This window comes from Eriocheir sinensis, chromosome 42, assembly GCF_024679095.1.
Source record: "Eriocheir sinensis breed Jianghai 21 chromosome 42, ASM2467909v1, whole genome shotgun sequence".
Taxonomy (NCBI): domain Eukaryota; kingdom Metazoa; phylum Arthropoda; class Malacostraca; order Decapoda; family Varunidae; genus Eriocheir; species Eriocheir sinensis.
In genome coordinates this window covers 2,078,360-2,103,181 of record NC_066550.1, presented here as the reverse complement: position 1 = coordinate 2,103,181, position 24,822 = coordinate 2,078,360, and the positions used below count along the sequence as shown (strand labels likewise).

Here is a 24,822-nt window from a genome sequence, read left to right as displayed (position 1 = left end):
ATCCCGCGTGGGCTGAATCCCGTGTGGGCTGAATCCCGCGTGGGCTGAATTCCGTGTGGGCTGAATTCCGTGGGCTGAATTCCGTGTGGGCGGAATCCCGTGTGGGCTGAATCCCGTGTGGGCTGAATCCCGCGTGGGCTGAATTCCTTGGGCTGAATCCCGTGTGGACTGAACCCCGCGTGGGCTGAATTCCGTGGGCTGAATCCCGCGTGGGCTGAATTCCATGGGCTCAGGGATGGCCCGAGCGGGGGGGGGGTGGGGGGGGTCACCCCCCCCCAATGTTTGGTCGGAGTTGGTCAAAAAGTCCTAGTGAGTTGGTCAAAAATTTGATTTTTTTTTTTTTTTTTTTTTTTTTTTAGGCAGGAATGGCCACAGGCGGGGAGGGATCAGGGAGCATGGATGGCCCGACTGCGTTATTCGGAACTGTATACTGGCTCAGTATCATCACTCTTGAACCAGCCTCCTGCAGGGGTTAGCGCTGGCTATGTTTGGGTGATCCTCCAAATCCTTCCATGCACATTATGTGCTCCAGGTGGAGTAGATGGTGACATGTGGATAGCTTTAAGACACTCGGCAGTGAATAAGGGTTTGCCTGTAGACTGTAGTAGGGCTGGAACTCGGCACCCCGAGAACGTAACCACAACACGCTCACCACTCACCCACCTCACTGCTTTTATTTGACCATCTGAGGTCACCTCAGATGGTCAAATAAAAGTTTAAGGTTATTTCTTTTTATTTAAGAGAGTGATGGTCCAGGAGGGAAGCCCTGGGAACAGTGGGAAGGGATCAGATCAGGGTCCATTCGGAGAGCAGGGATGGTCCAGCCGGAGCCTCAACTCCGGAGCTCTTATTAATAGGTGGTCAAATATTTTTAGAGAAGGTAAAAAAAAAAATTTTAAACTTTTTTTAGGTAAGCATGGGCCTCTATGGCCCAAGCAGGAAACGACAGGGCGTTATATATATATATATATATATATATATATATATATATATATATATATATATATATATATATATATATATATATATATATATATATATATATATATATATATATATATATATATATATATATATATATATATGCTGATGTAAGAAAGAAATAAAAAAAAAACATGAAAAATGACGCCTAGTGAATACAAAGTAATTAATTATTTCAACGTGACTAGTCCCACCCACTTTTTTTTTTCCTAGTTTTGAGTCAAACTGGGATGGTGCGGGGAACAGGTAGCCTGAGCGGCTGCCGGCTGAGGTACGGCAGGGTACAGGCCTATCTTGTACCTGGGTACCCCAGTCCCCGCACTAATGTTTGCTCTGACTCTGAGCCTCTTGAGTTGGTCAAAAAATACTCATTGAGTTGGTCTGAGCCGCTGAGCGAGGGAGAGAGCAGAATGACTTAATGACCCTGGGAGAGCAGCCGCCCCCATGACCAAAATTATTATACTCTTAAATGCAAATGAAAAGCATCTGAGACTCATAAATGTCCCTACTTAGGCCTTAAAAATGCCCCTAAAAAAGGTGAGTTTTAAAAAAAAACCCGCTGAATGGCTCGCTTCGCTCGCCAGTTTGGAGTTGGTCATAAAATGACTGAGTTGGTCATAGTTTACCTTACCCCCCCCCCCAACTGCATTCCCTTCGGGCCATCCCTGCATGGGCTGAATCCCGTGTGGGCTGAATTCCACGTCCACCGTCTGAGGAGGTGGAAGCATGTGATGGAGCGAAAGACTACTTTGGAGTGGTACAGGGAAAAGGAAGCCCCGCAGTGTGTCAGCTGGTATGATGGAAGCCTGGGTGGTGATCTTCTCTTCCAAGCTCGAGCGCAGTGTATGAATGTGAATGCAAGAAACTACAGGTGGTCTGAGTCCCGCAGCAAAGTGTGTCAGATGTGTGACAGGGGTGTGGATGAAACTGTCGTGCATGTGATACTGTGTGTGGGAGGTACCGGAGAGAAAGGACGGAGATGATGAGGGTGGCACTGAGTGAGATGGGCTGGGATGTGAATGGGAGGATTGCAAGGACAGAGAGGGAATGGATGCTGCTGCTGCTGGGACTGAGTGATGAAGCAAATGATAGAATTATAGAAGCCATGAAGAGTTTTCTGGAAAAGATGTGGTGTGCAAGAAATAGGGAATTGGAAGATTTGTAATGGATACTGCTTGTGTTGTTTTTATTTTTACAGGGTGTGCCGATACGAAGGCCTGACTCTCCAACGGGTCACCTGTACAGCAAGAGCAAGAGCAAGAGAGAGCAGCTGTGACCTGAAGGGCCTTGGCAGTGTTTCTCGCGGAGGAGGAGCCCCGCGGCGCCCAGGGTGAGTGTGCGGGGGGGAGGGGAGGGCCAGTGTGTGGACGGTAGGGATGGGCAAAGTATGGGATTTTGGGTAATCGCGGGTACGGGTACCCGACCTGGCCTACCCGAGATACCCGGGACCAGTACCCGGGTATATACCCGATATCCATTAGAAACAAATAGCCGCCAGCGCGCGGTGATCCCGGGACCAAAGTTGAGACGATTACTGAGAGGGTGTGTCGGGGTGAGTATGTCAGCGCGATGCTTACCCGGGAGGCCGAGACACCCGGGACACTGCCGAGAGTGTGTGCCTCTAATAAGTAGGGACGGGTAGCGATCGTGTGAGACTTAACTGGCTGTACAGTGTGTATGTACCTACTAGTGGATAGCATATTAACACCAGGAATAAAGATCATTTTCCTAAGGTTATTTATATCTTATTCCACTTAAGTTACATCATTTTTTTTCAAGAATAAAGAACATAATTTAAGTGGGAGCCGTTACAAGGTTACTGTACAATGTTCCCAGATTGTCGTACTCTGCCTCTTATGTTTGATGATTTATAATCCAAAAACGGCTTTCATCACCCAAATAACTGCATTCCTATATGGTTATCCTTAAAATGGTTAATTATTGGTGCTTCTTGGCAATAGTTATGGGGCAGAAACCGGTAAATATGCGGCTCTTGAGTACGATAGTCTGGCAACAATGCACTGGTACGCACATCCGTACTCTTTACCCGATTATTCTCCTTATAATAGTATTACAGAAAATACCCGTCATGATACCCGACAATCTAAGTTGGTCCCGGGTACCCGACTGGCTACTTGGTACTCTTACTCCCCGGGTATCTGCCTGTTCCTACGGGCCACACAAACAAACTAACAAAACTAACAAAAGTCAGGCTGATAAAAAAGAAAAGCTAACGGTAGAAGTCGGCAGCGGAATAAGACAGGGATGCATGGGCTCGACGACATTGTTCAAATTAGTTACATATAAAATTATACATCAGTTGGAAAAGGTGAACAAAGGGTACAGAGATGAGAACTTTAGCATAACATCACTCTTCTTTGCGGACGATGGAATGTTACTTGCAAGTAGTGTAGAAGATGCAAAAGAGGTGATAGAACAAGTATTGGCATCAGGGAGGGAATGTGGCCTAGAAATTAATAAGCAAAAAAGCAATATTATTATATTTAATATATAAGTGTGTTAAAATTTTTTTTATTTGAATTCAGATTATTGGTTATTCTCCAATGTTTGTTAGTTGCTTTGTCAGGTAAAGGTCCAGTTTAACTCCAGCACCTTCATTTTGGTCTATTTTCTTTCAAACCTTCACAAAACCCTTTGTATACATATAATACATTAGTAAAAAGTGGCGGACACCTAAAACATTCTGGCAAGTGGGTTGTGCTGCATGTCCTAAAGAAAATAAATAAAAACCGCGCGTGGTGAACCTGGTCTCACATGCGTGGGCTAATCGCTAACCAAGGGTACCATTGCTAACCAAGGGTACCATCGCTAACCAAGCGTACCATCGCTAACCAAGGGTACCATCGCTAACCAAGGGTACCATCGCTAACCAAGGGTACCATCGCTAACCAAGGGTACCATCGCAAACCAAGGGTACCATCGCTAACCAAGGGTACCATCGCAAATCAAGCGTACCATTGCTAACCAAGGGTACCATCGCTAACCAAGGGTACCATCGCTAACCAAGGGTACCATCGCAAACCAAGGGTACCATCGCTAACCAAGGGTACCATCAAAGCGTACCATCGCTAACCAAGGGTACCATTGCTAACCAAGGGTACCATCGCTAACCAAGGTACCATCACTAACCAAGTACCATTGCTAACCAAGGTACCATTGCTAACCAAGGGTACCATCGCTAACCAAGGTACCGCAGCTAACCACCATTTTAAACAAGCCATGACTCAAGGTCATCTGGGGCTCGGGCTGAGGGCCGGAGCCCGGATGCCCTTGAGTCATCGCTCAGGGCTGTTTTAGGGTGGTTAGCATTTGTACTCTTGGTTAGTGATTAGCCCACGCCTGTGAGACCAGGTCCATCACGCATGGAACTTTTTTTTTTTTAGACCATACAGCCCAAAGGCTGCGTTGATGAGGGCCTAAAACCTCTGCGAGCTATTTTGCGGCGGTGGCGGCACCACCGTAAATGTTACGTATCATAAGGCAGCGTTTTGGTAAGTTAGGAAAGTTCGTAGTATATACGTAGTATATACGTATCATACATCCCCTCCTAAAATACCGATGTTGTATTTAGGTAGTGTTTGGTTGCGTCACTATAATACGTTTCCTAAACATAACTTAGACATTATTGTAATTCGTGTTACATCTACGAATACACTACGTAATGGTTTTACGTCATGATGATGGTGATGGTGATGGGGACGTGGTAAAAAGGTAGTAGAAACTTTAGAAAACGTATTAATGGACGTCGTCATAAGGTTGCAGAAAGGTCGTGAGTTACGTTGTGAAATACGTTGTAAGGATGTACCTGGGAGTCCACACAATTACGTAAAAGTTACAAAACCGCTACCTTTATACAACGTAGTAAATACATAATTGTGTTAGCTGGGAATATGCTCCCCACCTAAAAGAACCGATTTCCCCCTTTTTCTACTTTTAAGTACTTGATCCTTCATATTATGGTTCAGGGACATGTATTTCATTCTTTAACTATGATATGGAGGCGTATTATCATATTTTGGAGGCATGAAGTCAATCTCCACAATTACCTTCAATTACTGGCAACACGAACCCTTGAAGCAGATTTGAAATGCGGTTAATCAGGATTCACGTGTTCGAACAGCTCGGGCAGGAGGTTCGAGAGCCTGCAATTGCACTAGAACCCACAGTACTCTCTAGGGCGCGACATTGGACGGATCACGGGTAGCAAGTGGTTTTGCTTGTGTCAGTGATAAACAATGAAGATACACCTTGTTTGGTTCCATGGACTCTGCTAGCAGGACAGAAACCTTGCGACGAGGTGATAACCTACTAGAACCAGTGATAGCGAGAGGGCATGAGTGTGGTGTAGGCGGTTCATGTGGACACAGCTGGCCCCCGGCGCCACGCCAGACCAGTGGGGCGAGCATCGTTTGGTGGGTTCACTACGCTTCTCTCCCAAAACAAGCTTGGCCTCCAGTGGGAATGCTTGGTTTCCGTATGGGGAACACTAAATTTGTCGCAAACACCCATTCTAGTGGTCGTGTGAGGAAAGATCCCTAAATGTAGGGAATTTCCCTAGATCTAGGGTATTTTTCTCCCCCCCCCCCCTCAAAACTATGCGATTGCGACGGAGTTTGTGTCCCCCACCTGAAATCCCGCATTCGTCAGTACCAGATTCTGCCGGTGGTTAAAGCAGTGGATTGACTTGGCCAGGGTGTACTTCTTCATGAGTACTGCGACACACCCTTTGAATTTTCCCATCATGGCACTTGCTCCATCGAAACCAAGTCCCCTGCACTTGGCAATGTCCAATCCGAGGTCTTTAACGGTGCGCAAAAGGAGCCAGGCTACACCTTTACCGGTGAGGTCTTGGGCGTGCACAAAGGCAAGGAAGTCTTCCCTTATTTCCTCTTGGAAGTGCTGAATGGTGATAGTGGCCTGCACTAAAATTCACTTTCTGCTTGCATGTGAGGAATGAGGTCACAAAGATTTTTTCCTAGGCCTTTAAACCTTGCTCTATAATATTCAATATACGATTCCGTAACTTAAATACTGAAAATAAATAAATAAAATCCTGAGTGCTCCAGAAATGCAACAGAAAGGTACCAGTTTTCGTTTTGACTTTCTCAGAAAGTGGACATTTTAGCAGATGGAGATGCAGGAGAGTGAAAAATTACATCAGACACCGAAGAAAAATAAATCTTGCCTGCGCATCCTTGGTGCACTCAGAGCTATCCTACCGACCCTATTTTGCCCTACTTCCAGTTTCTCCATTACCGACTCCCTCCAGGTAATCACCTCTAGTCCATACATAACACTCAGCACTGCTACACTTCCACACCTCTCTCAGCACATCATACTTACATGCCCTCATTCTCGCCACCAGGGTTGGCCGATTTAAATCATGATTTAAAGCAGTGATTTAAATCAAGATTTACTTCTGCCCAAACCAACATGGAATGTAAAGGAAAAATATATAAACAAACACATACTTACACCTGCTTTATATATTCCTGAGGAATAGAGCACTAAAAGCTTCCGTTTACAATACAACAAAAATTTCCACATTCCATTAAAAAATGAAATCAAAGGGTTTTACTTGTAATGAACTGTACTTATTTCTGAGGAGTAGAATATTAAAGCACTTCCTCTTACAATACAGTATAACAAAAAATTCCACATGCTATTAAAAAAAGGAAATCAAAGAAGTTTACTTATAATGAACTGTACTTATTTCCTGAAGTAATGAATTTAAAAAAGAAAATTATTATGGCCTGTATTTAAAACAAAAGCACATTGAATTTATACTGTAAAAGCAGTCTTTGAAAAATACTGATACACTTCTTTGAAAGTAGTTCATAAAAATTCTTTGAAATCAAAATTGAAAATCTTTAAAAAATAAGGTTTTTAATTCTTATGACAATAAATTTGGTTGTTTTCAGTCTTGCTACTATTCCTTGTAAGTCCAGTTTCCAGTGTTTGCATGTAGCTCTCCATGCTTTCCCAGACTTTGAAGGAATTCTGTTAAAATGTTCCCAGACTGGATCACTCTTCCTACCAGATACATTAATCCTTGTGGTCAGTGACATCTCTACGCTCTTGCTGTAAGCTCAGGAATGAGTGGCTGGCCTGTAACACCTAAACAGTCAAACTACTACACAGTGGCACAAGTCCGGCTATGTCCTAACATGATGTAAGAGAAACAGGACAGAGCCTGAGAGAGATGATGCAATCCTGGTCAGTGGCTACTGGGCTGCTTGACAGGTTCAAACACGTTGTAACCAAGTGAGAGATGATGCAACATGCTGTAAAAACACTCCAAAATGTGTTTTAAACTAGTGTATAGAAGAGAGAGAGAGAGAGAGAGAGAGATTTCCAAATATTTTTATGCTGATTAATAAAAAAAATAAAAAAATCACCAACCCTGCTCGCCACACTTCCCAGACGGCCCACCCATTGATTTAGTAGACTAATCCTCTCATTCTTTGACCTTTCACATCAGCTCGGAGTCATCCATACACCTAGGTTCTTGTATTCATCTGTTTGCCCTAGCTCTGTGTCTCCTAGCCTCCAAGTCCTATTTCTCTCATCTTCTGCCACATTCACAACCATTATCTGACTTTTCTCATTTCTAAATTTCACTCCAAAAATCTCTCCCATACTCATTCACCACATCTAATAGCTTCTGAAGTTCCTCTGCTGACTCACTCATAACTACCACGTCATCTGCATACAGAAGCACACTTACCCTGTCTTCTCCCACTTTCACTCCCGCATTCTTTCTCCTCATCCTGGCTGCCAACTCCTCAGTGTACAAACTGAAAAGAGTTAGAGACAGGATGCTGCCCTGCCTAACACCTCTTTCACTCCTCACCCACTCTTTCTCTAATGCTCCTAACCTATACCTGGCTCTCGTGTCCACATACATACTCCTAATGATTCGCACTATCTTATCACTCAAACCTACTTTCTCCAATACCTTGCACATCACCTCCCTGTTCACTCTATCATACGCTTTCTCAATATCAAGAAACCCAAGATACAACTGACTTCCATTCCTCTTTTTCCTCTCTATCATCTCATTCACCACATACATATTGTCCTCTGCTCTCCTGTCCGCACGAAAACCATTCTGCTCCTCACCCAGCACTCTCTCTCTTTCAATCCACTTACGCTGCCTTTCATTCAACACAGCACAAAAAATCTTTCCCACCGTATTCGCCAGGGCTATCGGCCTATAATTCTTCAGTTCTTTCTTACTCTTATGCCCTCCCTTGTGTATCAGAGTCACTCTGCATTCATTCCACTCCCGAGGCACTCTCTCATCCTCCCACACGTGGTTAAACAGCTCAGTCATTCTGTCTGTCACCACCTCACCTCCATTCTTATACAGTTCATACGGGATCTCATCCAGCCCTGCTGCCTTGCAATTCTTCTGCTTCTTCCAGCATACCTCGACTTCCTCTCTGCTAATTCCCTCATTCAGCTCATCCGCATCCTTCCTCTCAAGCATTACACATCCCTCTCTCACCTCAAAAACTTCACCCACCCCTCCAATCTCTTCCCAGAAACCTTTTATACACTCTTTCATTCTATCTGTGTCCCTGATTATCTCACCATTTACTTTCAGGCACTCCACATTTTCACTATCAGTCACACTCTCAGCTGTCACCTTCTTCAACACTAAATATCCTTGGTCTATCCTTAGCTCAAAATCTCAACTGGAAACATCACATCTCCTCTCTTACTAAATCAGCTTCCTCGAGGTTGGGCGTTTTGTATCGTCTCCGCCAGTTCTTCTCCCCCGCACAAATGCTTTCCATATATAGGGGCCTTGTCCGCCCTCGTATGGACTATGCATCTCACGTGTGGGGGGCTCCACTCACACAGCTCTTCTGGACGGAGTGGAGTCTAAGAATCTTCGTCTCATCATCTCTCCTCCTCTTACTGATAATCTTCTAAATCCTAAATTCCGCCGCCATGTTGCTTCTCTTTCTATCCTCTATTGATATTTTCATGCTGACTGCTCTTCTGAACTTGCTAACTTCATGCCTCCCTCCCTCCCGCGGCCTCGCTTCACACGACTTTCTACTCATGCTCATCCCTATACTGTCCAAACCCCTTATGCAAGAGTTAACCAGCATCTCCATTCTTTCATCCCCTTCACTGGTAAACTCTGGAATAGTCTTCCTTCGTCTTTATTTCCTCCTGCCTATGACTTGACCTTTTTCAAGAAGAGTGTATCAAGACGCCTCTCCACCCAAAATTGACCTCTTTTTTGGCTACTCTTTACTTTTTACTTTTGTGGGAGCAGCGAGTAGCGGGCTTTTTTTACTCTTTTTGTTGCCCTTGAGTCGCATCCTTTGATGTAAAAATAAATAAATAAATAAATAAAAGTATAGATTCAGAGATGAATTTAGCAATATATTCATTGATCTTCATACAATCTGTAAAAGAAGCAAAATGCAGCTTCTCTAACATGCTTTTTAATTGCAATGTTAAAGAGTAGTAAAACATGAAAGACCTCTTCTAATTTTCCAGTTGCATGCTACAAAAACAGTTGTAAGAGAGAGAGAGAGAGAGAGGGAGAGAGAAATTTAATACCACATATAATTAAAACCACAATACCTGATGAAACTAACAAAGATACACACACAAAAAAACACTGTTTTTATTGATGGGTTTTTGGTTTAAACCAGGGGTGTCAAACTCATGGCCCGCGGGATAGTTATAAATGGCCCGCAGTATCACAGTAACTTCATTCTTGTCAATGTGTTTTCTACCTTACTGGCCCCCATGACGGCCCTTCAGAGTATGAATTGGCCCTTGAAGGGTTTTGAGTTTGACACCCCTGGTTTAAACCACCAACCCTGCTGTACATAATTAAAATGACACCCCTGGTTTAAACCACCAACCCTGCTGTACATAATTAAAATGACACCCCTGGTTTAAACCATCAACCCTGCTGTACATAATTAAAATGACACCCCTGGTTTAAACCACCAACCCTGCTGTACATAATTAAAATGACACCCCTGGTTTAAACCACCAACCCTGCTGTACATAATTAAAATGACACCCCTGGTTTAAACCTTCAACCCTGCTGTACATAATTAAAATGACACCCCTGGTTTAAACCGCCAACCCTGCTGTACATAATTAAAATGACACCCCTGGTTTAAACCGTCAACCCTGATGTACATGATTAAAATGACACCCCTGGTTTAAACCGTCAACCCTGATGTACATAATTAAAATGACACCCCTGCTGTACATAATTAAAATCTTACATAATTACCACACTACTGATGAAACTAACAAAGATACACACAAAAGAAACGAAAAAAATGGTTTTATCAGTTGGTTTAAATCACTTTTTTAATGTTTTACACCATGATTTAAGTAATTTTGGTTTAAACCCTGGGTTTTCCAGATTCATTTCCTCCACTAACTCATCCAGTATCTCTCCATTCCGGTTCCTTCTCTCCCCAAGCACACCCACGTGTCCATTCATATCTCCCATGACAATAACTTTCTCTCATACCTCCTCTCTTTCCTCCTTTTCGTCACGTCCTCCTCTGTTCTCCTCACTCCCTCTCACCTTCCACTGTCATGTACACCACAATCACTATCAACCTCTCAGACTTCCCCTTGGCATTCACACACTCCACTTTCACTGCTAAAACATCTTCACTGTCAGCACTGGCCCCTACATTCACTTTTTCCACTCTGAAAGCCTTACTTTTCCTGTAGAGTAAGGCTACGCCTCCTCCACATGTGTTCTGCTTCTTTCTGCCCTTCCCAATCGTCTCAAACACTTCCCCATCCACATGCACGTCATCCCCTAAGTGAGTCTCAGTCACACCAACCAGATCAACCTTCCACTCATCCAGCTCCCTGCTCACGTCATCCAAGTTACCTGTAGCCAAGGCTGGCACTACGGTACGGTACGGTTGAAATTTTGATAAAAAGTATGGTACGATTTTTTTCCTTATGTACGGTAGGGTATGATATAGGTACGGAAAATATAGCAAAATTCCGAACCGTACCGTACCACAGGCTTAAAACAAGTCATCATCCTAAGATTTATTTATTTAGTTATTTATTTTTTTTTTTTTACTTTCCCATCAGCTCCTGGTGGGCTATATTTAGGAAGCTTGATACATGTATAGTCACTTTGTAAATGTGCCTTTTCAAATTTATTGACACCTTTATTATTTTTTCTCAAATATTTATTTTTTTATATATATGCATATATTTTCCTGATGGTGCGATAATGGTACGGAATCACGGTACGGTATTTTTATCGTACTGTACGGTACAGAAGAAGAGCTGGGGGTACAGTACGGTGTTTTTTCAGGTACGGAGTACGGTTAAAAACTCCGTACCGTTCTGTACTGCCAGCCTTGCCTGTAGCCCATCCTCTCACATTTACACAAGCAATGTTCATACAGTTCATGCGCTTCACTGCCTGGTTGGTGGCTTCTCTTCCTTGCTCTAGCGCCTCAAGCATCCACACACTGAACGGACCTAGCATTCCTCCACTCCCTCAGCCTCCTGCCCATCCTGTCGAGTCCTGACTGGTTCAGCTGGACCCCATCTACGTTGAAGTCCAGCCCTTCCCGTAGCACACCATCCAGATCTCTGAAACTAACATTCCCTTTCCTATCCCTCAGCCACTCTACCTTCAACTGTAGCAGTTCCTCCTGAAGCCTAACGTTCATCCTCTGCCTGACCCTCTCATACCTCCCCCCTTCTCTAGGGCGCCTCATAACCCCAACCACTGCCACGCTCACATTCTTACCCTCCACTGCCTTCACTGCCTCTACCACCTCTCTTACCGTGTCCTCCGTTCCAACGTTCTCCAAATCATTTCCACCACCTGAATGATCAAGAGGCCATCCTCAAGCTCACCTGCCTTCTCCTCAACCTTCCTCCTCACTCCTCCAATCCTGGCGCCACTCAAGCTCTCCACCACTCCCCTCGGCCTTACACCCCAACTGACTCTTTACGTTCCTCACCATACTATCCCCAGTGACACGAATTGGGGCATCCTCTTAGCCGCCTCCCTCACCTGCGGCCTGCCTTTCTCCTGCTGTGCACACTTACCACACCCATCCCTACCTCCCCCAACATCCTCAACCTGCACCTCCACCTCCCTGGACTCCACACCCTCAGCCACACATCCTACGTCATCAGTCTGGAGCCCAGACTCACACACCTCAGTCTTCTTACCCAAGGTGGCCCAGATCAGACGTGTGGCAGAAAGGCACACAGCGCAGAGAAAGACCAAATTCTCGTGCTTGAGAAGTGGCCTGTTCTGTGGGTAACCCCAATCCCAGCACAATCGCAATAACCCATCCACAACACTTCACACACTCTACAGCGTTCTTGTGGCGATTAGTCACCGCCTGCTCACACTCCAGACACCTAGTAACACTATCAGTAGCCTTCACGTGTACTTACCAAAACACACAAACAAAGACACACAAGGAATAACACAACGGCAGCAACAAACAAAGACACACAAGGAAACACACAACGGTAACGAACAAGCAAAAACACACAAGGAAAACACAAAGATTACTGAAATATATCACACAGTATTAACACAAAACAAACTCACGAGGTCCACAGGATACTCAACTTGTTTTTGGAGACAACTCGTGCAGGGGAAGCAGGAACAAACACTTAGAAAACACCTCCAACACAGCAGACACGCACGCACGCACGCCGCCATCACACAGTTTGCTTGTGGCGATTAGTCACCGCCTGCTCACACTCCAGACACCTAGTAACACTATCAGTAGCCATCACGTGAGATCAAAACTCCCCACAAGTAAACAGAAGGAAGTATTGGGGCAGGAAGGAGAAAAAAACCCAAAAAAAAAAAAAAAGTCATTTGACTCAACGTCAAGCAACCGTTACACAATCATGCATGTCATTGTTATATTAATTATAAAATATGGAAAAAAAAAATACAGGTCAGGCACACCACTGAGGGAGGATGGTTACATGTTTTTAGGGAGAGAAATGATTGTAGAGTGGCAGAGATGGCTTGATTACCAGAAATGAAAAAAAGAGACTTACAAAAGTGGAATAAATAATAGAAGATAACTCACGTAAGAGAGAGAGAGAGAGAGAGAGAGAGAGAGAGAGAGAGAGAGAGAGAGAGAGAGAGAGAGAGAGATAATAAGAATTAGAGCAGAAGAGAGAGAGAGAGAGGATAAGAGAAGAGAGAGAGAAGAGAGAGAGAGGAGAGGAGAATGATAATGATAATAAAAACATAAGAACGTAAGGAGTCTGCAAGAGGCCGGTTGGCCTACACAAGGCAGCTCCTGTACACTCAACCCCACCTTACCTCACCATCCATGGCTTTATCTAACCTCTTCTTGAATGTATCTACGGTATTGGCACCCACAACATGGCTCCCAAGCCTGTTCCTTTCATCTACCACTCTATTGGTGAACCAATTCTTGCCAATGTCTTTGTTGAATCTGAATTTGTCTAACTTAAAACCATTGCCACGCGTCCTACCTGGCTCTTTTACTATCAAAATCTTATTGACATCCCCTTTATTAAAGCCCTTCATCCATTTATAGACTTTGATCAAGTCTCCTCGCAACTTTTGCCTTTCTAGAGAGTGTAGATTTAAATGCTTCAGCCTGTCTTCATAAGGCAAGTTTCTCACCCCCTGAATCATCTTTGTCATCCTCCTCTGTACAGATTCTAACATCTTGATATCCATTCTATAGTAGGGGGACCAGAACTGAACTGCATAATCAAGATGAGGTCTAACTAGTGCTAAGTAAAGTTTGAGGATGACTTCAGCGCTCCTATTGCTTACGCTCCTTGAGATGAAACCAAGTACTACTCTGTTTGCCCAATTTTTAGCCTGAATGCATTGAGCCCTAGGACGGAGGTCAGTGCTCACTAGTACTCCTAAGTCTCTCTCACGCCCAGACCTGCTTAGAGGAGTGTCATTTAAGGAGTAATTGTGTGAGGGATTATTCCTACCTACACTCAGAATGCTACACTTCCCGACATTGAATTCCATCTGCCACTTCCCCGCCCAATCATATAGTCTGTCAAGGTCATCCTGGAAAACGCTAGCGTTCCTGTCTGATTGGATTACTCCACCGATCTTGGTATCATCTGCGAACTTACTGACATCACTACTAATTCCTGTGTCCAAGTCATTGATGTAAATAATAAAAAGCAGAGGACCCAGCACCGACCCTTGTGGGACTCCACTCGTAACACTGCCCCATTCAGATTTTTACCATTGATTTGCACTCTCTGCTTCCTACCACTAAGCCACTCCCTGATCCAGTTCAAAACTTTCCCCGCTCCCTCCCACCAACTTCAGTTCCCTTACCGGACAATTTCTTTTGCAGCACACGACTTTGTGTCCCGGCGGCCACCACTGGTGCTGGTGTTGAGTGAGGCCGTGGGACAGGTGCTGTGCTCAGCGCCTCCTCCGTACTCGCTGCCGCTGACTTCAGGACTCCTTGGTGCATCCTGCGCCTTGCCTGCTGGATTGGTCCCTGAGTGTGGCTCTGTAGGAGCCTTGCCACCGCCTGCTCCAGCATCTCTGAGGTTCCTGCAAGACCAGCCGACTCCTCCCACCTGGAGTAGTGTTGCAGTGGAGGCTGCAAGGCGGGGCAGCAGCTGGAGTGGCTGGGAGCAGCAGGAGCAGACTGCTACTGGTGTGAGGTTCAGGAGTGATGAGAAACACCACCACCACCAACAACAACAGCCGCTACTGCTGGCATCTCATCCACAAAGGGGGAAGTTTGAATTTCAGAAGTGTGAGAAGATCTGAGAGTGAGAGCAAGTTTACTAGCCACAGCCAAGTGTGTGGGAAAAGACATGCAGGGAAGGATGACCTCAACAAATACACCCACACACTCTGGTGTAAGACCTCATGAAAGCCGTGAGTGTGGCAAAAGGTTTAGTAATAAGAGTAACCCCAAACATCACACCCTTACACACACTGGTGAAAGAAATCATGAGTGTGAAGTTTGTGGGAAATGTTTCAGTCAGAAGAGTACCCTCAACACACACACCCTTACACACACTGGTGAAGGAAATCATGAGTGTGAAGTTTGTGGGAAATGTTTCAGTCTGAAGAGTGCCTCAACACACACCCTTACACACACTGGTGAAAGAAATCATGAGTGTGAAGTTTGTGGGAAATGTTTCAGTCAGAAGAGTCACCTCAACACACACACCCTTACACACACTGGTGAAAGAAATCATGAGTGTGAAGTTTGTGGGAAATGTTTCAGTCAGAAGAGTACCCTCAACACACACACCCTTACACACACTGGTGAAAGAAATCATGAGTGTGAAGTTTGTGGGAAATGTTTCAGGCAGAAGAGTCACCTCAACACACACACCCTTACACACACTGGTGAAAGAAATCATGAGTGTGAAGTTTGTGGGAAATGTTTCAGTCTGAAGAGTACCCTCAACACACACACCCTTACACACACTGGTGAAAGAAATCATGAGTGTGAAGTTTGTGGGAAATGTTTCAGTCAGAAGAGTACCCTCAACACACACACCCTTACACACACTGGTGAAAGAAATCATGAGTGTGAAGTTTGTGGGAAATGTTTCAGTCAGAAGAGTAACCTCAACACACACCCTTACACACACTGGTGAAAGAAATCATGAGTGTGAAGTTTGTGGGAAATGTTTCAGTCAGAAGATTACCCTCAACACACACACCCTTACACACACTGGTGAAAGAAATCATGAGTGTGAAGTTTGTGGGAAATGTTTCAGTCTGAAGAGTAACCTCAACACACACACCCTTACACACACTGGTGCAAGAAATCATGAGTGTGAAGTTTGTGGGAAATGTTTCAGGCAGAAGATTACCCTCAACACACACCCTTACACACACTGGTGAAAGAAATCATGAGTGTGATGTTTGTGGGAAATGTTTCAGGCAGAAGATTACCCTCAACACACACACCCTTACACACACTGGTGAAAGAAATCATGAGTGTGATGTTTGTGGGAAATGTTTCAGGCAGAAGATTACCCTCAACACACACACCCTTACACACACTGGTGAAAGAAATCATGAGTGTGATGTTTGTGGGAAATGTTTCAGTCTGAAGAGTAACCTCAACACACACACCCTTACACACACTGGTGAAAGAAATCATGAGTGTGAAGTTTGTGGAAAAAGATTCAAACAGAAGAGTGCATTGAACAGGCACATCTTCAGACACTCTGGTCATAAAGGGTTCAAGTGCGATGTTTGTGGAAAACGTTTCATGACTAAGGGTGAGATTGCCCAGCACATGAAGGTCCACTTCCCCTGCTGAGGCTCAGTGCTGATTCAGTTCTGCTGTGTGGGGGAGCGCAAGTGTTTGTTGTGGTGGTGGTAGAGGGCTGTTTGGTGCACAGAGAGCAGAAAATAATCATTTATTGGAACAAATGTGACAGCATGATCTATTATTCACTTTCCAACCTAGGCTGCATGTGGTTGGTGGGTCCTGTGAAAGGTCTGATCTTTTGGTGACTGTCCTGGGCTGGCTGTTGTGGCCGGGGCTTATTGGTCAAGTGTGTGGCTGAGCATTCATAGCAATAATAAACAGTGTATTTGGCCTTACAGCTGCTAAGCTTAGAATGTACATATTATAGACACATTGTAAAGAACAAGTACAAAATGCTGGGGTTGGGGTTCAGGGATCTAACCTCTGATCTCTAATATAACTGGACTGGCTTTCTCTGTACTAGCCTGGTAGGAATCCTGCAGCCCGCAGCCGCCATCTTAAGGTTCCCTCAGGCCGAGTCATTTATGTAAAGATTCCGCCATCATCGCTCGCTGAGTGGCAGTGGGACGTAATAAAACACCTCATGATGAATTTTTGATTTATTTAATTTTTCGATGCCCAATGATTAATGAAGAATCACTTAGGTTTAAGGACAGACCACCTAGTCTGGACCATGGGGTCTGTGTGGTCACATTTTCTATGTAATTCTATGTAACTACTAGCTTTTTATTTGTTTGTGTAAAGCAACACTCGACACCTGTCTCCATATTTCTCACAAACCAACACTTTTTCGCGTTTACCAAAAGCTTGGAAAGGAAGCTGCACTATACCCATTTTTAAAGGGAAAGGAGATGCTTTGAAATGTGGTAACTCTAGGGGGATAAGGTTACTGGAGCATGGCATGAAGGTATATGAAAAAGTCCTGGAGAAGAGGCTGAGAAGGATAATAAGAATTGCTAAATGTCAGTTTGGCTTTTGCCCTGGGAGATAAACAAGTGAAGCAATATATACTATGAGAGGGCTTCAGGAAAGGTTTATGGAGCAGAGGAGGAGATTGTATCATGTTTTTGTAGATCTAGAGAAGGCATTTGACAGAGTACCAAGGGAAATTCTAAGATGGGCATTGAGAAGGCAAAGAGTACCAGAAAGATTGGTCGAATCGGTGATGGGACTATGTGAAGGTAGAAAATAGAGGATGAAAACAGTGGTGGGAACATCAGATGAGTTCAAAATTGGAGTGGGGGTTCACCATGGATCTGCCCTTAGCCCGCTCTTGTTTATAACAGTAATGGAGGAGGCAACAAGGGAAGCAAGGAGAGGCACCATGGGAGCTGCTGTCTGCAGATGACTTGGTAGTAAATGCAGAGACGGCAGAAGAAGTGAAAGAAAAGTTTAATAAATGGAAGGAAGGAATGGAGGAGAGGTTTGAAAATTACTATGTAAAAAAAAGTAGGCTACATGGTGACTGGAAAAGAAGCAAGAGAAAAGATTAAATGAGGGAAATATCCATGTGGATGCTGTGGGAAGGAGGAGGTGTTAATTCTGTCTTGTGCACATGTTGCAGGCAGTGGTGCCACCTTAGATGCTCAGGCCTCAGAAATGTAAGAGGAGAGCAGAATTTTACATGCCCAGCTTGTGTAAGGAGACAGCAAGGCCAAGAAACTGAGAGGGATGAACTAGAGGTGAATGGAGGAAAGCCAGATGAGGTAGAACATTTCTGTTGTTTGGGAGATGTTCTGGACTGTGAGGCAGGAGTGGAGAGGACAGTGAGAGCGAGAGTGGCGGCAGCGTGGTTAAAGTGGAGGGAGGTGGCTGGTCTACTTGTGAATCACAGCATCCCCTTAAAGAGCAGAGCAGGGGTGTGCCAAGCGTGTATTAGATCAGTGATGTTGTATGGAGCAGAAACATGGGCGCTAACTCTAAAATTGATGGAGGTATTGAGAGCAAGTGATTGCAGAATGCTGAGGTATATGGCGGGGATCAGGTGGCAAGACAGGGTGTCCAGTGCAGATGTAGCTAACAGATGTGGAGTAGAGGACCTGGAAACAGTGCTCAGAAGGAAAGACTCTGATGGTTTGGACATGTAAAGAGAGCAGGTGAGGATACAGTGTTGGGAGTTGTGGAGAATTTAGAGGTAGAAGGAAGGAGGCCAGTTGGTAGACCTAGGAAAACGTGGAGAAGGTGTATACAGGAAGACTTGGCATTGCTGGGATTGGATGAGCATCAAGCAGAAGACAGAGTAGAATGGAGGAGAGCCATAAAGCGTCCAACCGCTCAGGAAGAGTGAAAACGGACATTAAACGAAATGATGATGATTTTATAGTATCCTTGTGTATGTGTACCTATAGAAGGAAATATTTGCAGGACTGAATTAAAGCTTTACTTCTTTATACATGCTCTGACTTGTTTAACTTTGGTCTAATTTTTGCTTTAACTATTCATCTTGATATTAAGTTTCAGTAAGATAACCTGACTCGTACATGCATGCATTCTAGTATAATATAATATTCAGGCTAAGCTTTTATTTCTGGAAGACCATATTTTTTCTTATTTCTTCCACAATAAACAAATTTAAGTAAGCTGGTGGTGTGCAAGATTTTTTGAGATTAATTTTCAAGTTTTAATTTTTCAAAGTCTTTACATTTTTCTCTTATTCCTTACACATAAAAGAAAGTAAAGGAAGTATTTAAGGTCATCTAACATCAACAAAATATCCAATTGAGTTCAAGATGAGTTGGTTATGGTGTAAGGTCACTTGAGGTCATCTAAGGTCATGTAAGGGTAACCGATCCTTTGTGTCCCAACAGGGGAGATCAGCATCCATTGGTGTGGGTTCTGCTCCGAGGACTTCCTGGGCCCGAGGGAGTGCAAGGAACATATAAGTAAGGTGAGGCTCTTCTCTCGCTCCATTCCTCTCCTCCCATCTCTTCTCACTTTCCTTCTTGCTCCTTTTATCAGTTCCTCCCTTCCCACCTTTTCCTCTAATATCCACTTCCATCCACTGTTCCCATTTATCTCTGTTCTCTTATGTCCCTCCATGCCTCTGCCTTTCCTTCCATCTTCATTCCTGTCTCCGTTTATCACCTCCTCCCTTCCCTCAGTCTTGTGTCACTATTTCCCATTCATCTTAGTTAGGTCACCTCTTTCCTTTCATCCTTCCACACTACAAAAAAGGGAAATTTATCGCTGACATTTAGGCTTCATTCAATTTTATATGAAGTAATTTCCTCCAGTGGGCAGTGTTTTTGTTTAGCCTTATTTATGTCGCCTTGAGCTGCCTCCCTTCCTGTAACAAAGAAATATAAAACTGACCTTCTGCTCCACCCCCCATATTGATCCCCTCTTCTTCTCCCTCCCATTATTCTCCTTCATGCCCCTTTTGTTCCTCTTCCTCCCTCACATTCTGCTCCACCCCCCATATTGATCCCCGGAGCTTCGCCCTCCCAATATTCTCCTGCATGCACCGTTTGCTCCTGGTCCTCCCTCACATTCTGCTCCACCCCCCATATTGATCCCCTCTTCTTCTCCCTCCCATTATTCTCCTTCATGCCCCTTTTGTTCCTCTTCCTCCCTCACATTCTGCTCCACCCCTCATTTTATTTCCCTTCGCCCCTTCACCCTACAGGAGCACCCCAGCAGGAGGCCGCGGGGGGGTGGTCCGGGGCAGCACACCCCCCGGGGCAGCCAGGTGAAGTACCCGCCCCAGCCCGGCACACTCATGGGCCACAGGAAGGCACGCTCACCTGGCCAGGTCAGTGTCGTTAGTGTGTGCCTTACCTGCTCTTGTCTGTGTGGAGTTTGTTTTTACTTTTAACTATTTTCAGTGTTTCCTTTTCACTTTATGGCACTGCTCTCTCCCTCTCTTACTCTTCACCCATCTTACTCATAAAAGTCCTCTTGTGTCCACTGCCCTCTTCATTTTTTCCCTCCTCTTCATGCCCTTTCTCCATCCCTTCTTTCCTTCTCTTCTTTTGTGCCTCCTTCTTCTGTCATCTCCAAATTCTTGTGCGTCCTTTTTCTGTCATCTTTCTTGTGTGTCTGTCTATAAGTGCAGCTCAGTCCTCTGTTTCTCCTGCCATTCAGTCGCCTTCATTCCGGCCCTGTTTCTCTGTTGTTATAAGACCCCTTTGTTTATCGAGCTATTTAAATCCCAGGGTTGTGCCTTACTGTTAATGTCTTCCCCTTTCCATGCTCTTTTGTTTCTTATCCTTCTTCCTTCCTTCCTTCCTTCCTTCCCTCCTTCTTCTCTTTGGCCTCCTTTTCCTCATCCTTGAATTCTCTCCTTAGCTCATTCCAGTCCTCTCCTTTTCTCTATTCTCCTTGTATCACTCCCTCCCTCCCTTGCTTTCCCTTCACTTCCCTCGACTTCATTTTTTAGTCCTTATTCATTTTTTCTTACCTTCCTGTTCCTAGCTATGCACACTTTCCTATCAAATCTTTATGAAAAATGCCCACACTACACTTTGTTCTATGTCATCCCTATATTCTTCTGCTCACCTTGCTTTCCCTTCATTGCCCACTCACAGGAAGAGACTACAGGTCCAGGTGGAGGTGGAGGAGAGGAGGGGGAGGAGGTGGAGGGCAAGAGGAAGGTGAGGACTCCGAGGGCTCTGCAGGAACAGTTTTGGCTGCAGAAACAACGGCCAAAACCTGTGTGTTCCGTGGAGGTGGAGAAGAAGCACAAGTAGGTCCCTTAGGGGTGTGGGAAGGGGCTGAGTAGGAGTGGTAGTAGTAGTAGTAGTAGTAGTAGTAGTAGTAGTAGTGTTGGTAGAGGAAGTAACAGTAGTATTGAGATTAGAGAAAGGAGGAAAGATGTGAAAAGTTTCCTCAGCACCTCTTAACCCATTCCAGTATTTCACCCACTTAGTGTAGAATTTATGACCCCATTTAATCCTTGCTAGTAGTAGTAGTAGTAGTAGTAGTAGTAGTAGTAATGGTTGTAGTTGCAGTAATAGTCGTAACTTTACCTTTACTTCCCTTTTAATCCCTGTTTCTGGTTCCCTTCCTTTCCTTACTATTCAACCTCTCTCATTCCCCTTGTTTTACCTTTCCCTTACCAATGATCTCGGGTACCTCAGAATACTCCTTAAATATTGTTTGTTTTACCTTTACTGTTTCTTTCATTTCTTGTTTGTTGTTCCTTGTTTCTGGTTCCCTTCCTTACTTACTGTGCAGCCTCCCTCATTCCCCCTTATTTACCTTTCCCTTACAAACAGTCTCGGGTACCTCAGAATACTCCTTAAATATTGTTTGTTTTACCTTTACTGTTTCTTTCATTTCTTGTTTGTTGTTCCTTGTTTCTGGTTCCCTTCCTTACTTACTGTGCAGCCTCCCTCATTCCCCCTTATTTACCTTTCCCTTACAAACAGTCTCGGGTACCTCACACCACCCGTTATAGGTAATAGTAACTCAACCTTTACTTTACCTTTAATTCTTGTTTCTGGTTCCCTATCTTATCTTGCTGTTTAGTCTCTCATTCTCCCTCTTTATCTTTCCCTCACAAATAATCTCAGGTAACTCAAACCACTCCTTCCTTATATAGAATAATAGCAACTTTACTTCTTGCTTCTTGTTTGTTTTTTTCTTGCTTCTAATTCTTCTTCTTTCCCTACTGTTCAGTCTCTTTTGTTCCCCCTATTTATCTTTCCCTTTTAACAATCCCAGGTAACTCAGACCACTCGTTTCCTCCCCCACCAGGAGTTCTCTGTCCACCTGCAAGTACTACAAGTTTTCCTCGGAGGCCAATCTGAGGCCCATAGGGAGTGCCACGGAGGCGGGGGCGGGAAGGGCGGCGAGAGGGGCTTCTCCTGCTCCCAGTGTGGCTTCAGGTGTGATAAGGTAAGGAGGTGAAGGTGAATTTGTCTTGGAGTATCGTGAAAGAGAAATGTCTTGAAAAATATAATGTGACTAATTCTTAACCCTTTGTAACTTGGGATTGATGCTTTTTATTTTTGTTTTGTTTCATGACCCGTTTTGTGACGCGTAATGAACCTGTGTGTGTGTGTTGCAGTGGTCGGTGGGTCAGCTTCACCTCTGCAAGGATCACGCGCTGGACATGACCTCCTGAGCTGCGGGATCTGCCACACCTACAAGACGTGCACCCAGCAGCGCCTCCTCGTCCACCAGAAGGTACACTCCGACGTCAGGGAGCACATTTGTACGGTGCGTAAATGTTTGTCTGTGTGTTGCCCAGTGTCTGTCCTCTACTTATTCTTTCTCATGCATTGATTCTGTCTATTACTTAGGTTGGTGTTCTCAGATGCTTCCTTCCACCCCTCACATCAACTAATTCACAAAGACTGAAAAGGAGAGTAGTAGTAGTAGTAGTAGTAGAGAGTGTTTTCTTTGGTTCACGGTACAGAGCAAACTACCACCAGGGTCATAAAACTACCCCTGGAAATCACACCCTCACATCAACTAATTCACAAAGACTGAAAAGGAGAGTAGTAGTAGTAGTAGTAGAGAGTGTTTTCTTAGGTTCACGGTACAGAGGAAGGGTCAAACTACCACCAGGGTCATAAAACTACCCCTGGAAATGCCCAAAACTCCCATGACAGCCTTGCCAGATACGTGTGCTCGGGCGCTGAAGTGTTTGAGAATGTGACCCTTGTTCTCTTTCTGGGAGTAGCAGTTTTGTATTTTTTTATATATATTCTCTACTTATTCTCTATTGATTCTTTTTAGGGGAAGCTGTAGTTTTGTGGGTGTGTCTTTTCCATTTTATTTACCTGTTCTCTGTCAATTTTGGACGGTGAGGCAGTGGTCTTGTGTGGGCTATTTTGTGATGTAATTTTCTATCTTTTTGGGGGTGGGGGTGAGGCAGTGGTCTTGTGTGGGCTATTTTGTGATGTAATTTTCTATCTTTTTGGGGGTGGGGGTGAGGCAGTGGTCTGGTGTGGGCTATTTTGTGATGTAATTTTCTATCTTTTTGGGGGGGGGGGTGAGGCAGTGGTCTGGTGTGGGCTATTTTGTGATGTAATTTTCTATCTTTTTGGGGGTGGGGGTGAGGCAGTGGTCTTGTGTGGTCTTTTTGGGGGGTGGGGGTGAGGCAGTGGTCTGGTGTGGTCTTTTGGGGGGTGGGGTGAGGCAGTGGTCTTGTGTGGTCTATTTGGGGTGGGGGTGATGTAGTTTTCTATCTTTTTGGGGGTGGGGTGAGGCAGTGGTCTTGTGTGGTCTTTTGGGGGTGGGGGTGAGGCAGTGGTCTTGTGTGGTCTTTTTGGGGGTGGGGGTGAGGCAGTGGTCTTGTGTGGTCTTTTTTGGGGGTGGGGGTGAGGCAGTGGTCTTGTGTGGTCTTTTGGGGGGTGGGGTGAGGCAGTGGTCTTGTGTGGTCTTTTGGGGGTGGGGTGAGGCAGTGGTCTTGTGTGGTCTTTTGGGGGTGGGGGGGTGGCTGTGGTCTTGTGTGGTCTTGTTTGGGGGTGGGGGTGAGGCAGTGGTCTTGTGTGGTCTTTTTGGGGGTGGGGTGAGGCAGTGGTCTTGTTTGGTCTTTTGGGGGGTGGGGGTGAGGCAGTGGTCTTGTGTGGTCTTTTTGGGGAGTGGGGTGAGGCAGTGGTCTTGTGTGGTCTTTTGGGGTGGGGGTGAGGCAGTGGTCTTGTGTGGTCTTTGGGGTGGGGTGAGGCAGTGGTCTTGTGTGGTCTTTTGGGGGTGGGGTTGAGGCAGTGGTCTTGTGTGGTCTTTGGGGGTGGGGGTGAGGCAGTGGTCTTGTGGTTTACAAAATAAAAAATGTGTGGTAGCTACAGTAAGTCTAGTTTGGTCTTTTTCCCTACCTCCCTGCACTGATATCTTTAGGCCTCCTCACCTATTTCTGTCACCTCTTTGTGTGCCTGTGTGTTTACCTGCTTGTTGTATAAAGTAGTGTGTCTTGTTTGGTCTTTTCCAAACTACCCTCCACTAATACTCTCTCAGCCTCCTCACCTATTTCTGTTCCTTATACCTATTAAGTCTCATCTAACACACTTATCGCTGCCCTTAGACCTGTGGCAAGGGCTCAAAGTAGTGTGTCTTGTTTGGTCTCTTCCCCTAACTCTACTTTCCACTAATACCTCTTAGGCTCCTAACGTAATTCTATCCTTTCATGTAAGTTCTAATCCCATCTAACACCTTCACCACTCCCTCTTAGACCTGTGGCAAGGGGCTCAAAGTAGTGTGTCTTGTTTGGTCTCTTTCCCCAAGCTCTGCTCTCCACCAATACCTCTCTCGGCCTCCTCACTTCTTCTTACGTTCTCTCCCCTTCTGTAAGTATTCCTGTGTATTTACTTAGCCAAAATATGTCATCTTTAGCCTCTTCCCCAACTCAACTCCCCTTCCCCTCAACCAATACCTCTCAGGCTCCTAACTTAATTCTATCCTTTTATATAAGTTCTGATCCCATCCAACACCTTCACCGCTCCCTCAGACCTGTGGCAAGGGGTTCAAGCAGTCGGCGCAGCTCCTGAACCACCAGGGCACACATCACCGACCCCAAGGACATGCCTGCCTGGGCCGACAAAGCGTTCTGCGAGGAGTGCCAGAAGTGGTTCAGGGACAGAAATCGTTTCAGAAGCACAAC

At 45.0% G+C, this 24,822-nt stretch overlaps 1 protein-coding gene and 1 long non-coding RNA gene across 10 annotated transcripts in view; one reads left to right on the top strand and one right to left on the bottom strand.

Annotated features, from left to right (window-relative positions):
- Positions 1-1,134: 1,134 nt before the first annotated feature.
- LOC127009807 (uncharacterized) overlaps positions 1,135-24,822 on the top strand; it is a 130,861-nt gene continuing 107,173 nt past the window's right edge. For 2 of the 8 annotated variants that reach the window (XR_007762399.1, XR_007762393.1), the window contains exons 1-6: positions 1,135-2,311; positions 14,379-14,917; positions 19,085-19,164; positions 19,903-20,028; positions 20,804-20,961; positions 21,975-22,115. Coding sequence is in view for 1 of the 8 variants with exons in the window: in XM_050883171.1 (XP_050739128.1) it covers positions 14,854-14,917; positions 19,085-19,164; positions 19,903-20,028; positions 20,804-20,961; positions 21,975-22,115; positions 22,288-22,336 (618 nt within the window). In the remaining 7 variants the exon portion in view is untranslated. Of the gene's footprint in view, positions 2,312-14,378; positions 14,918-19,084; positions 19,165-19,902; positions 20,029-20,803; positions 20,962-21,974; positions 22,116-22,287; positions 23,116-24,393; positions 24,409-24,669; positions 24,721-24,822 lie in introns of those variants that run through there. The other 6 variants (XR_007762397.1, XR_007762394.1, XR_007762398.1 and 3 more) reach the window with 6 other exon arrangements.
- On the bottom strand, positions 14,911-17,694 carry LOC127009815 (uncharacterized). Of its 2 annotated transcripts, none has more exons than XR_007762409.1 (3): positions 16,122-16,879; positions 15,202-15,621; positions 14,911-15,036 (listed from the first exon to the last, which is right to left on the bottom strand). It is a non-coding gene; the product is annotated as an uncharacterized LOC127009815 (long non-coding RNA). The 2 variants fall into 2 exon arrangements; XR_007762408.1 differs by lacking the exon at positions 14,911-15,036 and adding an exon at positions 15,788-15,871 and having other exon boundaries at positions 15,130-15,621; positions 16,122-17,694.